Source organism: Halichoerus grypus, chromosome 6 (assembly GCF_964656455.1).
Source record: "Halichoerus grypus chromosome 6, mHalGry1.hap1.1, whole genome shotgun sequence".
NCBI classification, from domain to species: domain Eukaryota; kingdom Metazoa; phylum Chordata; class Mammalia; order Carnivora; family Phocidae; genus Halichoerus; species Halichoerus grypus.
Window position 1 is genome coordinate 85028917 of NC_135717.1, and position 14822 is coordinate 85043738.

A 14822-nucleotide genomic window follows, 5' to 3' on the forward strand; every position below is an offset into this window, starting at 1 on the left:
GCGGGGCTCGATCCCAGGACCCTGGGATCATGGCCTGAGCCGAAGGGAGACGCTCAATGACTGAGCCACCCAGGTGCCCCTCTCTTATGATTTTCTTAATAACATTTTCTTTTCTTTAGCTTGCTTAATTGTGAGAATACAGTATATAATACATATACAAACTATGTGTTAATCGACTGTTTATCAGTAAGGCTTCTGGTCAACAGCTGGCTAGTAGTAGTTGAGTTTGGGGTGAGTCAAAAGTAAACTGGATTTTTGACTGTGTGGTGGGTCAGTACCCTTTACCCCGCTATTGTCCAAGGGTCAACTGTGCAAACAAATAGTGTATGGAGTAAGAATATATATGAAGTAGGGATAAAATTTTTATATAGGAGTATCATATTATTCACGTTATTTTATAATTAATTCTTTTTTCAAAAACTTTGCTTCATTCTTAAAAGAAAATTCTTTATACACTTTCCCTAATATGTTGCAAAGACTTATTCTTTGGTCTATTTCTCCCCATTCTACCTGTTTTATTAGGCAATGTGGCTTCCTTCTTCCGTGTGAAACCTGGGTCCCAGGCCAGAGCTTACCTCCACTCACAACAATTCAATTCAGTTTAGTTATTTGTACAAGTTGAGTTGCTCTCTATAAATAAATTTAGCCAACTGCTAAGAAGAGCAAATATTGTATTATTACATTGTATTTGTGGGTGTTGTGGATTCTTTCAAAGCAATAGCGTATAATGAAAGTTTAATCCTCACTGACAAAAGCCAACCACTTTGCAGTATAACAAATATAACATCTCCATTTTGATAGAACATTTGTAATTTTGTCTATAACAAAAGTTATATTTTTACTTATTAATGTAGAATTAATTATTTGTACATATGAAATTTTTCTAACTTAACTTTTACATTTAAGAATCAACATATATAAATAAATGTCGGGGCGCCCACGTGGCTCAGTCGTTAAGCGTCTGCCTTCCGCTCAGGTCATGATCCCAGGGTCCTGGGATCGAGCCCCACATCGGGCTCCCTGCTCCGCAGAAAGCCTGCTCCTCCCTCTCCCACTCCCCGTGCTTGTGTTCCCTCTCGCTGTGTCTTTCTCTGTCAAATAAATAAATAAAATCTTTAAAAAAAATTAAAAAAAATAAATGTTTCACGTGCAATTTTGTAAAGGTAAGATCTATTGCACTGCATTTCAAACCTCATATAATGTAAAATAATTTATTTTTTCTTTTAGCCTCAAATTTATTTTTATGAACACTAATTATTTTACTTTTTTTTAACTTAGCGTTGACATTTGATGTGTGGAGAGCTATTTGCTAATTCACTGCCACTAGATTGCTTGATTGATATATTTGAAAACAGACAAAACTAATTTAATTTTTATTTATTTTTTAAAAAAATAATTGATTAGCTATTTGATTAATTAATTTTAGGGGGGAGAGAGAGAGCTCATGTGTGTGCAAGCAGGGGGAGGGGCAGTAGGAGAGGGAGAAAATTCCAAGCAGACTCCACCCTGAGCACAAGCCCGACAAGGGGCTTGATCTCAGGATGCTGAGATCATGACCTGAGCCAAAATCAAGACCGAATGAGCCACCCAGGTACCCCTAATTTTTATTTTTAATGTGTTTATTTTCTCATTAAAAAGTACACTGGAAGTAGATGTTACCTCTTTAGTACAGGTACTGTGCACTCCTTACTCGATAGCGTTGACCTCGGGGTAATCCAGGATCCAAGCTTCTGTTTTTGTGATTGGAGATGCAAGAATGGGGCATAAGAATTCTGAATCATTGTAAGAGCGGGAGGTGTTGTCTACATAAGGGAGTTTGTGTCAGCTGGCATCATTCTACCAAACACACACTGATGGCAAAGAAGATACAGACATATGGGTCCTTCATCAGGAAATAACCAGCATTTTTGTCCTTCTTGCTATTTCCATCACTCTGAGCTTCTTCATACCTTGACTCTGGGCTAATGCTGTAGCAGATGAAGGTCTTTTCCTTTCCCAGAAGCTGTTTTCACCAATATCTTAGTGTCCCCAAATTCAGGCACTGATTTGCATCTTGGAGGGACAGGCTAGGGTTAAGATTCTGCTCCAGTGGGGCCTTCATTTACTGTTGCAGTTTTCCTTTGCTACCCCATTTCTATTTTTTTCCTGAGGGGAGCAGATGCTTGGCCATGGATCACAATGTCTCACCTTCTCTGGAATAATTGCTCTTCTAATCCAGATCTAGGCAAATACCACAGCCCCTTTTGGAATAACTTTTAGAAAACTATGGCTATGTCTTTTTTAATTAACAGAACAGTGAGAGGTCCAGCTGGAGTGTAGGTTTACATTGAGAAGTGGTAAATAATATGAGGGGGGTAAGATGGTCCAGATGATGATAGGGTTTCCAGGACAGTGAGAAGATTCTTACATCTGCATTTTTTTTCTTTTTCTTTTGCCTTTTGTGAGTTTTGTTTTATTTCTTCCATCTTCCTCTTTTCCAAAAAAGAAGAAAGCTTGAGATCAAAGTGTGGCATGTAACCCAAAACCTAAAAAAATTTGTCAAAGTTTCAGAAAAATATAAATTGTTTTCCCATGCATAGTTGATTCTCACGAAACTTCTGTGTTTTATAAGTAGAACATATTTTATGATACGCATTTTATAGATCAGGAATCAAAAGAGAAAGCTACTGGGTATGACACAGCTAAACATAGGTTGTCCGATTCCCAAACTCATGTTTTTTTCTATTGCATTTCTCTTCAAAACCCACATTCCCTGTTGAATATTTTATATTTCCTTGGGGAAAAGAGTCTCCGATTCAAAGGTTACAACCTGGGTGCCTGGGTGGCTCAGTTGGTTAGGCAACTGCCTTTGGCTCAGGTCATGATCCTGGAGTCCCGGGATCGAGTCTCGCATTGGGCTCCCTGCTCAGCGGGGAGTCTGCTTCTCCCTCTGACCCTCCCCTCTCTCATGCTCTCTATCTCATTCTCTCTCTCAAATGAATAAATAATGAGAGTTCTAGAGAGGAGAGGGTGGAGGGATGGGTTAGCCTGGTGATGGGTATTAAAGAGGGCACGTACTGCATGGAGCACTGGGTGTTATACGCAAACAATGAATCATGGAACACTACATCAAAAACTAATGATGTAATGTATGGTGTATGGTGATGTAATGTATGGTGATTAACATAACATAAAAAAAATCTTTAAAAAAAACAAGAAAAAAACAAAACAAAACAAAAAACAAAGTTACAACCTGGTGACCTAGGGATGGGATTTGTCTTCATACTTCCTTTGTTTGCATAAACAATGTTTCAAAAACACATTTGCCACATTAGATTACATTTGAAAGTCAAGAGCTGTTACACAAAAAGCTAGGTTTCCCGAAATAATGGAATATATCATCATTAGGCCAGTAATCGCTTTTAGCAACAATCTCTGTGGGAGCTGAGGGCAAGAATGGAAGATAACAGGGATTCTCAAACTTGAATACATTAGAAACACTTTGATTTTAAAACACACATGCCTGGGTCCCACTTGTGACCAACTCCATTGTAATCTCTGAATGGAGGCTCAGCCAGAGTAAATTCTATGTGCAAACACTGACACGGGGTATGTGGTGGGGTACATGCACTTTGGTTTACCACTAAATCAGTCCTCACTTAACTTTCTACACTCACATGACCTCCTGACCTTTGTAGAAGTTTGAGTTGTCAATTCTGTATTATCACATTCTCAACTCATAACTCATCTGGCAATTTGAGCTTCTGTGTTCAATAATCAAAACTCACTGGTTTTAGTTTTACTTGTACTCAGAATATTGTGTCATTCTCTTTCCAATTTGATACCCTTCTCAAATGATCAATGCATAGTCTAAGAGTCTAAGAATGACAATACATGGACCTTTTTATAATAATTCTCTTCATAATAGGAGCTGCGGAGAAGTGTTTTCTGTTTGTTTTTTGTTTTTGTGGATGATTGCAAACATGAAACCTGGTTATATCTTGTTTCCAGAATGTATCAATTACACGGAAAACTCAGGAGAATGCTATCTTATTTTTTATGATATTATTTATTTTATACTTTTCTCCTTCCATGAAATTCTTCCAGAACACCAAAATCTGTCCTGTATGATCACTACATCCTAGTCCTCTCCATACTGTTTTGGCAAACCAGGTTTATTTTATGCTGATGTCAGGAAAGCAAGTCATTGTAAAGATAAATAGTTTTGTTCCACTTTATTTCAGAATATTGATGGGCTCTGCAGGGTGCTGTCCTCAGATGCTAATGCTATAGGATGAGACCTCTGCGGTGTAGCTCACATTCAGTCATTCTCTGAATTAAAGGGTGGATAATATTAAGTTCATGTGCAGATTTGAGGTGAGGGCTTTTCAGACTGAGGACTCTGCTATTGACTGAATGGTCCTCTATGAAAGGAGAAGCTGTCTCTCTCAGCGTTTCCCTTTTTGCCCCCATAAGAACAGGGACTTTCCAGAGAAACTGGAAGTTTCTGTCTTCCATGCAAGAAGTGAATTACAAGTTTATGTTTGTCAATGTTTATGTAATTTTCAATATTCAGCTACTGAAATTAGAAATCCATCCCTTCAAACATTCCATCCCATCCTATCATTTCCTCTCATTTTGAGCCAACTCTCTGGCTTAATAGATCCTTAAGTTCTTGCTACTCTATCTTATTGCTCCAGGATTAGATAATTGGATCAGTCTAAAAGGACATTATTTTATTTCTTGAATAAAAGAGGAACTGCTTATAATCAATATGCCATTATAATTTACAAAATTTAGAGGAAGGGTCTTTATTTTATTATACATAAGATGGATGCAGAGTTGTTTCTCAAGTTGTGTACTATGATCTGAATGTTTGCAGTCCCCAAAATTTGCATGTTGAAATCCCAACAACCAATGTAATGGTATGAGCAAGTGGGGCCTTTGGGAGATGATGAGTTCTTGAGGGTGGGCCCTCATGAATGGAATTAGTGTCTTGTAAAAAGGACCCCACACAGCTCCTGGCCCTTTCTACCATGTGAGGCTACAGCTAGAAGTCCACAGCCTGGAAAAGCTCCTCACTCGCCAATGCTGGCACCCTGACCTGGACTTCTTCCAGCCTCCAGAACTGTGAGAAGTGAATTTCACTCAGACAGTGGTATTTCGTTAACAGCAGCCCTCCCTGACTAAGACACTGTGTCCTGAGACTCTTCTGTGTTCCAGAGGTGTTTCAAGACCAGCACAAGCAGAGAGCGAGGAGGAGGAGAAGCCACACCTGGAACATCTTGCAATCTATACCCACTTAAATCAAAGCACTTCTGTTTTTTATGTGTTATAACTATTGGTATTCCACGTGGGATTTTTGTCTCTAAACAGGATCCCATTACTTAAAAAGTTTGAATACCACTGAATCAGAGGGAAATTCTAGAGGTACTAGAAGTGAAAAAAATGGATCAAGTAAAATTTCAACTGAATTAACTACATTCTTATATCAGGCAGGGTCTAAGCAAGGGACTGGAACCCACAATACCTTGAACTGAGAAATTTGAATATAAAAATATTAATAGAGGATTAAAGTTTTAGGGTGTTGGTTAAAAGGAGGTAAAGAAAACTCTAAAGAATACAATATTAGACACAGGAAGCAGCCACCCATTAGCGCTTGAGCTGGGAGAGAACCCTGGAGGAAGAGCCCCCCCCTCCAATGCCACACTGCAGATTGAAATCCTGACCTCAGCAGAGGACACCAGCATGGCTCAGCACCTAGTGCTGAAACACCAGGTAAGGTGCTGAAACACTAGGTAAGGTGCCAAGTCAGCAGGAATCTGCAAATCTGCCCTCTGGAGTGCTGGGGAAAGTGTCCACAGGAAGGTGCTACAACCAGGAGTTCACTCCAGAGCCACCAGAGCACATAGGAGGGGAAGCCCACCATCAGATTTGCCCTGCTGGTACCACTCAATTATGAAGGCACCTGAAATGGTATCATCACAAGTTTCCCAGGGGCAGGTGCTTCATGCAGCTGGCCTTTGGGTAATGAAGAGAGCCCAACTGTGCAACAGCCTGGTGAACAAAGTACATTGGAACCAGGAAGAGAAACTCTTTCCCCTTACAGAGTTCTTCCGGTGCCCTCAACTGACAAAACTTAACTCTGCACCAGCTGGAGTGGCAGGAAAATTTACAGTCCACCTCCATGATAACAGAACAGGTAGTGAATGATAGATCTGGGGTGAAGAGGCAATAAATTGGTAATCGATTGCTAGGCCCATTATTCATGTGAACTCCTAGGACTCTTCTGATAGAAACTTGAGATAAAACTGAATCCTTTGAACTCATAGAATTGCCACCTAGACCCCAAAGAAAGAAGAGTTAGAGACTTAACTAGTGTTTCCAAGCCCTTTGACAATGAAGATGTTGACTTCATTCACTCATTTATTAATTAATTCATTCAAATGCCTACTCTGTTCATAGCATTGGGCCAAGTGGTATGGGAGAGGCAGAATATGTAGTTCCTCAAGGGACAGGAAGCGATGCAGGTAAAATAAGGCTCTTGGTATTCAGTAACCTACTCTCAAATTATTCTGGGAGATATTTTGGTATGAACCAAATCCAGACATCTACTAAGAGAAGAAATATCCTGGAGTTGCCTCGAACACAATAAATAAAACAAACAAAAAATATATTTATTTTGACCAAAATTTATTTTAGAGTTGATTTATAAAAATATATACACTTAAAGAAATATTCATTTATTAACGGGATCAAAGAAAGGGAAGCAACTTAATATATTGCCATAAAACTAGGTTAAACTCGTGATTATTTAATACTGAATCTAACTCTGAGCTTTCTGATAGCCAGAACTAACTGAGATTTCCGGTAGCTAGAAGTGAGAGGAAAGCGTGATTATTTATATGGTTCTCACTATTAAAATTATGGAACATATCAATTCCTTAGGGGTTGTGAAATTAGTTTTTCTAATACTCAAAAGTGCGTCTCTTACATGAACTTTTCCGTATTGAGGTATGTTAGATCACGGGCAAACTTTTATTTGGTTGACACGCTGTCACCAAAACACAGGTGGTTCCTTCAGGACTAAGAGAATTAATGATTGATATTGTGAATATTTCTGGGCTAAGACATATGTGTGATGTTTATGATCAAGTTTATATAATGCTGGTCCAAGGCAGACTTCATATCATGGACAGCCAGGGTATTTGGTTTACGATTAGAGGATTTTTGTCACACAGGACGTTTAAGTAGAAAATACCAATACTAATTTTGAAGGTCCACTCAAGTTCACCACAGTCCCCATAGCTCTCATCTTTACTCAGCTAACTTTCCTATCTGGCCCTTAGATGCAATATAACTGAATAGTTAAGCATGGACTCTGAAATCAGATTACCTGAGATTAAATTTCCACTCTTCCACTTACTAGAGGTGAGATTTTGTAAAATTTACTCAGATTCTCCAGAATGATGTTTCTCCATCTTTAAAATGAGAATCATAACTGTGTCTACCTAGCTTTTTTTTTTTTTTTTAAGATTTGTTTATTTGAGAGTAAGAGAGTGGGGGGTGGGGCAAGAGGGAGAGGGAGAGAATATCTTTTTTTGTTGTTGTTTTTTGTTTTATTTTTATTTATTTTATGTTTTATTTAATTATGTTATGTTAATCACCATATATTACATCACTAGTTTTTGATGTAGCGTTCCATGATTCATTGTTTGCGTATAACACCCAGTGCTCCATTCAATATGTGCCCTCTTTATTTTTTTATTTTTGTATAGATTTTTTTATTTATTCATTCGAGAAACAGAGATACAGAGAGAGAGAGAGAGAGCATGGGGGGAGAAGCAGAGGGAGGGGGAGAAGCAGACTCCCCGCTGAGCAAGGAGCCCAATGCGGGGCTCAATCCCAGGACCCTGAGATCATGACCTGAACCAAAGGCAGACGCTTAACCATCTGAGCCACCCAGGTGCCCCAATACGTGCCCTCTTTAATACCCATCACCAGGCTAATCCATTCCCATACCCACTTCCCCTCTAGAACCCTCAGTTTGTTTCTCAGAGTCCATAGTCTCTCATGGTTCATCTCTTCCTCCAATTTCCTCCCCCTTCATTTTTCCCTTCCTACTATCTTCTTTTTTTTTTTTAGCATATAATGTATTATTTGTTTCAGAGGTACAGGTCTGTGATTCAACAGTCTTACACAATTCACAGCACTCACCATAGCACATACCCTCCCCAATGTCTATCACCCAGCCACCCCATACCCTACCCAATGTCTATCACCCAGCAACCCTCAATTTGTTTCCTGAGATTAAGAATTCCTCATATCAGTGAGGTCATATGATACATGTCTTTCTCTGGTTGACTTATCTTGCTCAGCATAATACGTTCCATCCACGTCATTGCAAATGGCAAGATTTCATTCCTTTTGATGGCTGCATAATATTCCATTGTATATATATACCACATCTTCTTTATCCATTCATCTGTTGATGGACATCTTGGCTCTTTCCATAGTTTGGCTATTGTGGACATGGCTGCTATAAACAGTGGGGTGCACATACCCCTTCGGATCCCTATATTTGTATCTTTGGGGTAAATACCCAGTAGTGCAATTGCTGGGTCATAGGGTAGCTCTATTTTCAACTTTTTGAGGAACCTCCATACTGTTTTCCAGAGGGGCTGCACCAGCTTGCATTCCCACCAACAGTGTAGGAGGGTTCCCCTTTCTCCGCAACCCCGCCAACATCTGTCGTTTCCTGACTTGTTAATTTTAGCCATTCTGACTGGTGTGAGGTGGTATCTCATTGAGGTTTTGATTTGGATTTCCCTGACGCCAAGCGATGTTGAGTACTTTTTCATGTGTCTGTTGGCCATTTGGATGTCTTCTTTGGAAAAATGTCTGTTCATGTCTTCTTGCCCATTTCTTGATTGGATCATTTGTTCTGTCAGTGTTGAGTTTGATAAGTTCTTTATAGATTTTGGATACTAGCCCTTTATCTGATATGTCATTTGCAAATATCTTCTTCCATTCTGTCCGTTGTCTTTTGGTTTTGTTGACTGTTTCTTTTGCTGTGCAAAAGCTTTTTATCTTGATGAAGTCCCAATAGTTCATTTTTGCCCTTGCTTCCCTTGCCTTTGGTGATGTTTCTAGGAAGAAGTTGCTGTGGCTGAGGGCAAAGAGGTTGCTGCCTATGTTCTCCTTTAGGATTTTGATGGACTCCTGTCTCACATTTACGTCTTTCAACCATTTGAGTCTATTTTTGTGTGGTGTAAGGAAATGGTCCAGTTTCATTCTTCTGCATGTGGCTGTCCAATTTTCCCAACACCATTTGTTGAAGAGACTGTCTTTTTTCCATTGGACATTCTTTCCTGCTTTGTCGAAGATTAGTTGACCACAGAGTTGAGGGTCCATTTCTGGGCTCTCTATTCTGTTCCATTGATCTCTGTGTCTGTTTTTGTGCCAGTACCATACAGTCTTGATGATGACAGCTTTGTAATAGAGCTGGAAGTCCGGAATTGTGATGCCACCAGCTTTGCTTTTCTTTTTCAACATTCCTCTGGTTATTCGGGGTCTTTTCTGGTTCCATACAAATTTTAGGATTATTTGTTCCATTTCTTTGAAAAAAGTGGATGGTATTTTGATGGGGATTGCATTGAATGTGTAGATTGCTCTAGGTAGGATTGACAGCTTCACAATATTTGTTCTTCCAATCCATGAGCATGGAACATTTTTCCATTTCTTTGTGTCTTCCTCAATTTCTTTCATGAGTATTTTATAGTTTTCTGAGTACAGATCCTTTGCCTCTTTGGTTAGATTTATTCCTAGGTATCTTATGGTTTTGGGTGCAGTTGCAAATGGGATCGACTCTTTAATTTCTCCTTCCTCTGTCTTGTTTTTGGTGTATAGGAATGCCACTGATTTCTGTGCATTGATTTTATATCCTGCCGCTTTACTGAATTCCTGTATGAGTTCTAGCAGTTTTGGGCTGGAGTCTTTTCGGTTTTCCACATAAAATATCATATCATCTGCCAAGAGTGAGAGTTTGACTTCTTCTTTGCCGATTTGGATGTCTTTTATTTCTTTTTGTTGTCTGATTGCTGTGGCTAGGATTCTAATACTATGTTGAATAGCAGTGGTGATAGTGGACATCCCTGCCGTGTTCCTGACCTTAGGGGGAAATGCTCTCAGTTTTTCCCCATTGAGAATGATATTCACTGTGGGTTTTTCATAGATGGGAGGGAGAGAGTATCTTAAGTAGACTCTGCTCTGACTGTGGAGCCCAATACGGGGCTCAATCTCACCACCCTGAGATTATGACCTGAGCTGAAATCAAGAGTTGGATACTTAATCGACAGAGCGACACATGTGCCCCTACCTAGCAGATTTTTGATGAGGTTCAAATATATTTAAAATTTTTAAAGCACCTTAGAACTATGTTCAACAAGTAGTACCTACTGTTTAAGTGGAGACTTTTTAGCATTCAAATAGGGGACCAAAGAGAGTGAGCTGTTTAAAGCAAATTTGGGATTATTTTGCATTTGTTCAATTTACATCAGAGATCCTGTTCATTTCAACTCTTCTAAGCATCCTGATGAAATTAATTTTAACTCATATCTCTGTAGTCAATTTTTTTTTTCACAGAAGCATCCCATTTTTAGTATTCATGTTGATCTTGTAGTGCCCTGATTTTTCTTCCTTATTCCCCCAAATGGTATATTTCAGATTTACTGTCCTGGTTCTGTTGCCACCGTTCTTATCAAACAGTCTGTGTCAGTTTTATGGTTCACTTCTGTATTTAGAGTGGGGTGCTATGATTCTCTGGTTAATGGAAACTGAAAAAATGAGATGTGTTAATAGTGATTTGCTTATATGTTTCCATGCTCCCCCCCCCCAAAAAAAATTAAGGCTAATTTAACTATTTGATTGGGCTGTACAAGGAATCAAATGCATTGTGGAGAGGAACAGTGATCTGATGATTCATTGTGAATCTTCATATAGCTCAGCTTTTAGTTTCTAGGTACAGGTTTTGTTCCAGAGATATCGGTAGACAGCTTGCTTGGCTGCAGGGACCTTAAAATTTCCTTTTAATGCCTCCCACCCTCATTCCCTAGGAATTGCACGCATACTTCCCTCCTGTGATTCCTGAGAATCACCAGAGACCACAAGGTGTCACTAAGCTCTGAAGACAGGTCAGCTCCTACTTGTATGCTCTCACCTCCATATCAATTTGCCTCTGCTGTGGTCAGGGTTTTCTTTCATTCCCTATGTTTTTTGTATGGTGTCTACTAATTGCACCTTTTTTCTTTTTCCTTTCTTATCAGTAAGCTGTAGTAAGTCAGTTACTGATGTTAACAGCTGCTGTCAATATCTCAGAACACCATAAGAAATGCGGCAGTTTTCTAATGAGGTCTCCCTAAGAACACGTTTGTTTAATGGCTCCGTCTGCTGGAGAGAGTCTGAACTGCTTGTTTTTGTTATCAGATAAAATTGTCAGAGACAAGCTAGAAAGTTCCTAGATATAGCTGGATATTTTTCAGGGAATTTGCCCTAAAGATGAAACTACTGTTAGCAGCATTGTGAGGAACTGAAGAGAGGGAAGTTCTGGATTTTCAGCATTGCAAAATGTCTTCTGTTAAAGTGAGGGCACCAATTGGGAAGGATTGAGATCTTGAGAACTGGAATGGGGATATATAGGAAGATTCTAATCAAGCTAGGGACATGGAACCCTAAATTTTGTTGAGTCTTTTTTGCCAGCAAATGTAGCCCTTTCACCCCCATCTGAGGAGGTTAACCTTGCTTTGCTTGAAGCAACTGTAATTCCCTCCCTTAAGTAGATGGGTTCTAGGTTAAGTGAATAGAAGTCTAACCTGAATTCTATACATAAAAGATCATGTTCCTTCAGTTAATTTCCTGACTTGAGCCATTTTACAGACCCAGAATATCTTTAATTCCAAGTGGGGGGGCAAGTCTTTGAGAAAGAACTCTTTTAAACAGAAAAAAAAAATTATATAGCTCATCTTTTCCCCACTCTTCCCTAAAAAGATCTATGACCATTAACATGGATGACTATGCATTGAGGAAAGAGAAATAATAAGACTTTGGAGGAGTTGCTGGGCAGTAGCTCTGAATGGATACTAATTTCAGGAGACCCAAACCGTCATTGTATTATACTGATCAGAGTAGGGGCATAAAGAGGTCAAATGATGAATGAAGTTGTGGCTTAGTTCTGCCTCACAGGTCTGCCTGTTTTCTTCATCCATCAGAGACTTCTCCCTGGGAAGAAGCTACAGCTAGGCATGTGGATGCCAATAGCTTCTATCTCCTGAAGACTATAATCCAAGAACTCCTGGACACATATGTAAAAAAAAGAATGGATTTCCAAATTTGAGAGGAGAAAGAAAATAAGAAGGGATCATTTCCAAAATATCTGAGGCAAGATTACCAAACAAATTATTCTGGGACCACCAAGGAATCACTTGCTAGACTCTACCCTAGAATCACATGAGCAGGAAACACCACCAGCCCATGCCCTTCAGTGAAGGAATGCAAACCAGAGTACCTGCACTGTCATCAGCTGTGTCTGAATTCCAAGACCTTTGTAGACCACTTGCAGCACAAAGTGTAAGGTATTTTTTTTTTTTTTTAAGATTTTACTTATTTGAGAGAGAGAGAAGGAGAGGGGAAGCACAGAGGGAGAGGCAGACTCCCGCTGAGCAGAGAGCCTAATGTGAGGCTCGTTCCCAGGACCCCGGGATCATGACCTGAGTCAAAGGCAGATGCTTAACAGACTGAGCCACCCAGTGTTAGGTATTTTTGTGTCTATCCCCTGTACACAGCAACTCCTTGTTGATTATTGTCCCTCGAGATTGTGTTTTCAAGTAGTTTTTCTGAAAATCAGGCTAATAGATATTCTTATAGTTTTATAAACACTACCGGGCTCATAAAATGAAACTTTTTTTTTTTTTTGCTGGACTGTAGTGCCAACATGCCATAAGACAAATGCTTTACCCATCAGTTTATATAACTGTCCAACTCAACATACACAAGTTGGTTTGTCGTGTTATGATATGATGTGCAAGAAAACTTGTAAGGATATGATCACCATAAAGAGGTGAGCATAAACATCACAAAAAAAAGTTTGTCTCTGAAGCATTTAACCCTTCCTATAAACTCCCTTGGCATTTATAGGATTCTCTTTCCAATATCAGTCACCCACACAGAACAATTCTTCAGTTTTCCCCTGGCACTCAATGACCTACCAATTGAGCCTCCATTGTCTGAGTCTGTTTCTTTTGTAGCCTATCTCCCCAGCCACTCATCAGTATTTTACTTCTGTGATCACTTAGAGAAAACTTAATATAGTAAATAATCTTTCGAGTATTTATTATGTGCTAGACACTTTAAAAGGCACTAGAAATACAAAAATAGATATTGAAACTTTATGTAATTTACAGTCAGGTGAGGGTGGAGAACATTAATCAAATATTCACTCAAAGACTGACATATGTAAGACCAAAAATGTGATAAGTGCTGGGGAGGGGACTCTAATGTTGGGATATATGACCTTGTCATGGAGCTCAAGGAAGGGTCTTTAAAAACTCAGCTTATACAGAGAGAATGTTTGAGGGTTCACTTGATGGAGAAGAGAGAAAAGAGAATTCCAGGTATAGGGAAAATGTCTGTAATGCAGTGTGGTAAAATTTTGTATGAGTTCTTGAAGTTTAGTCTAATGTGGTTGTGGTGCTGGGAGCTGAAGTAAGTTTTGTGTAGACAGACACTGATTAAGTAAGCAAGGATTAGACCTGACAAGGGATTTCTAAGCTGTGTTATGGAGTTTGGTGTTATTTTAAGAAAGATGTTAAAGTGTTTTTCAGAAGAAGGGTTGTATTTTTAGTATACATAGTTTTTAAATATCACCTAGGTTACATGTCAGAGAATAATTGAAATGGGTTAGGAATAGAACAGGAAGACCCTGTTATGGCAGTTATTTAACATTTTAATTCTTTGCTATTAAGATTGTGAAAGCGATAAAGAGAAGAGGTCAGATTTGAGAGATATTTAGTAAAAAAGGTGACAAGACTTGGTTTTGTGAGAGGCAGAGTGGAGAACTGCCCGGAAGTGTGGGCCAGAGAGAGGGTGGTGATGAGACAGCTGGTTTATAGGTTGTGTAATTTCTTGTGTGGCGTGCTATTGACTGAGAGGCCAAGTACTAGAGGGTTGTTCCTTTTGTGAGGAAAGTTAATGAATTATTTTCACACGCTGAGTTTGAAATGCCTTTGAGATTTTAGATTTGATATGTCAAATAAGCACTAGGAAATGTGCGTGTGCCCCCCCCCCCCCCACAGCCCTCTGGACTTTGATATAGTCTGACATCAAACTTCATGTGGCATCTCTCAGTCAGAGAAATGGAGACTGATTTTCTGCAGCGTGAATTAGAGTTGACAAATCCACTGATCATTTTGCTCACAGTTTTGGCTGGCTACCTTACTATGAGACACCTGGGCACATTTCATGCTCCGGGTTCTCCGTTTTTCTTCAATTGAAAACCTATAAGGAAAGAAAATGCTTATCTTTAAATCAGCTTATGTCCAGAGACTAAAGAGGGCCTCAGAAAATACTTTCCAATTTTTAAAATAAAAATATGATCATGAAAACAACTGAAACAATACACACTATGATGGGTAAAGTGATTCTTCCTACCCTCAGTTTTATTTCTCAAGAGAACTTAATAGCTAATGATGATTAGTCAGAGATGTATATGGATGATGCTAAAAGGGCACCTCTGGTTTGCTCATTTAAAAAGTATTGAAATGAGCAGAAATTTATATTTTGTAAACTGA

General features: G+C 39.1%; 1 protein-coding gene across 2 annotated transcripts in view; it reads right to left on the reverse strand.

Annotated features, from left to right (window-relative positions):
• CLECL1 (C-type lectin like 1) overlaps positions 1 to 14822 on the reverse strand; it is a 41252-nt gene that overhangs the window by 6072 nt on the left and 20358 nt on the right. The window contains exon 6 of one of the 2 annotated variants that reach the window (XM_036067269.2): positions 13340 to 14529. The exons of the other annotated variant lie outside the window; for it this stretch is intronic. Coding sequence (XP_035923162.1) covers positions 14415 to 14529 — 115 coding nt within the window. The 3' untranslated portion in view covers positions 13340 to 14414. Of the gene's footprint in view, positions 1 to 13339; positions 14530 to 14822 lie in introns of those variants that run through there. 2 annotated transcript variants of the gene reach the window in all.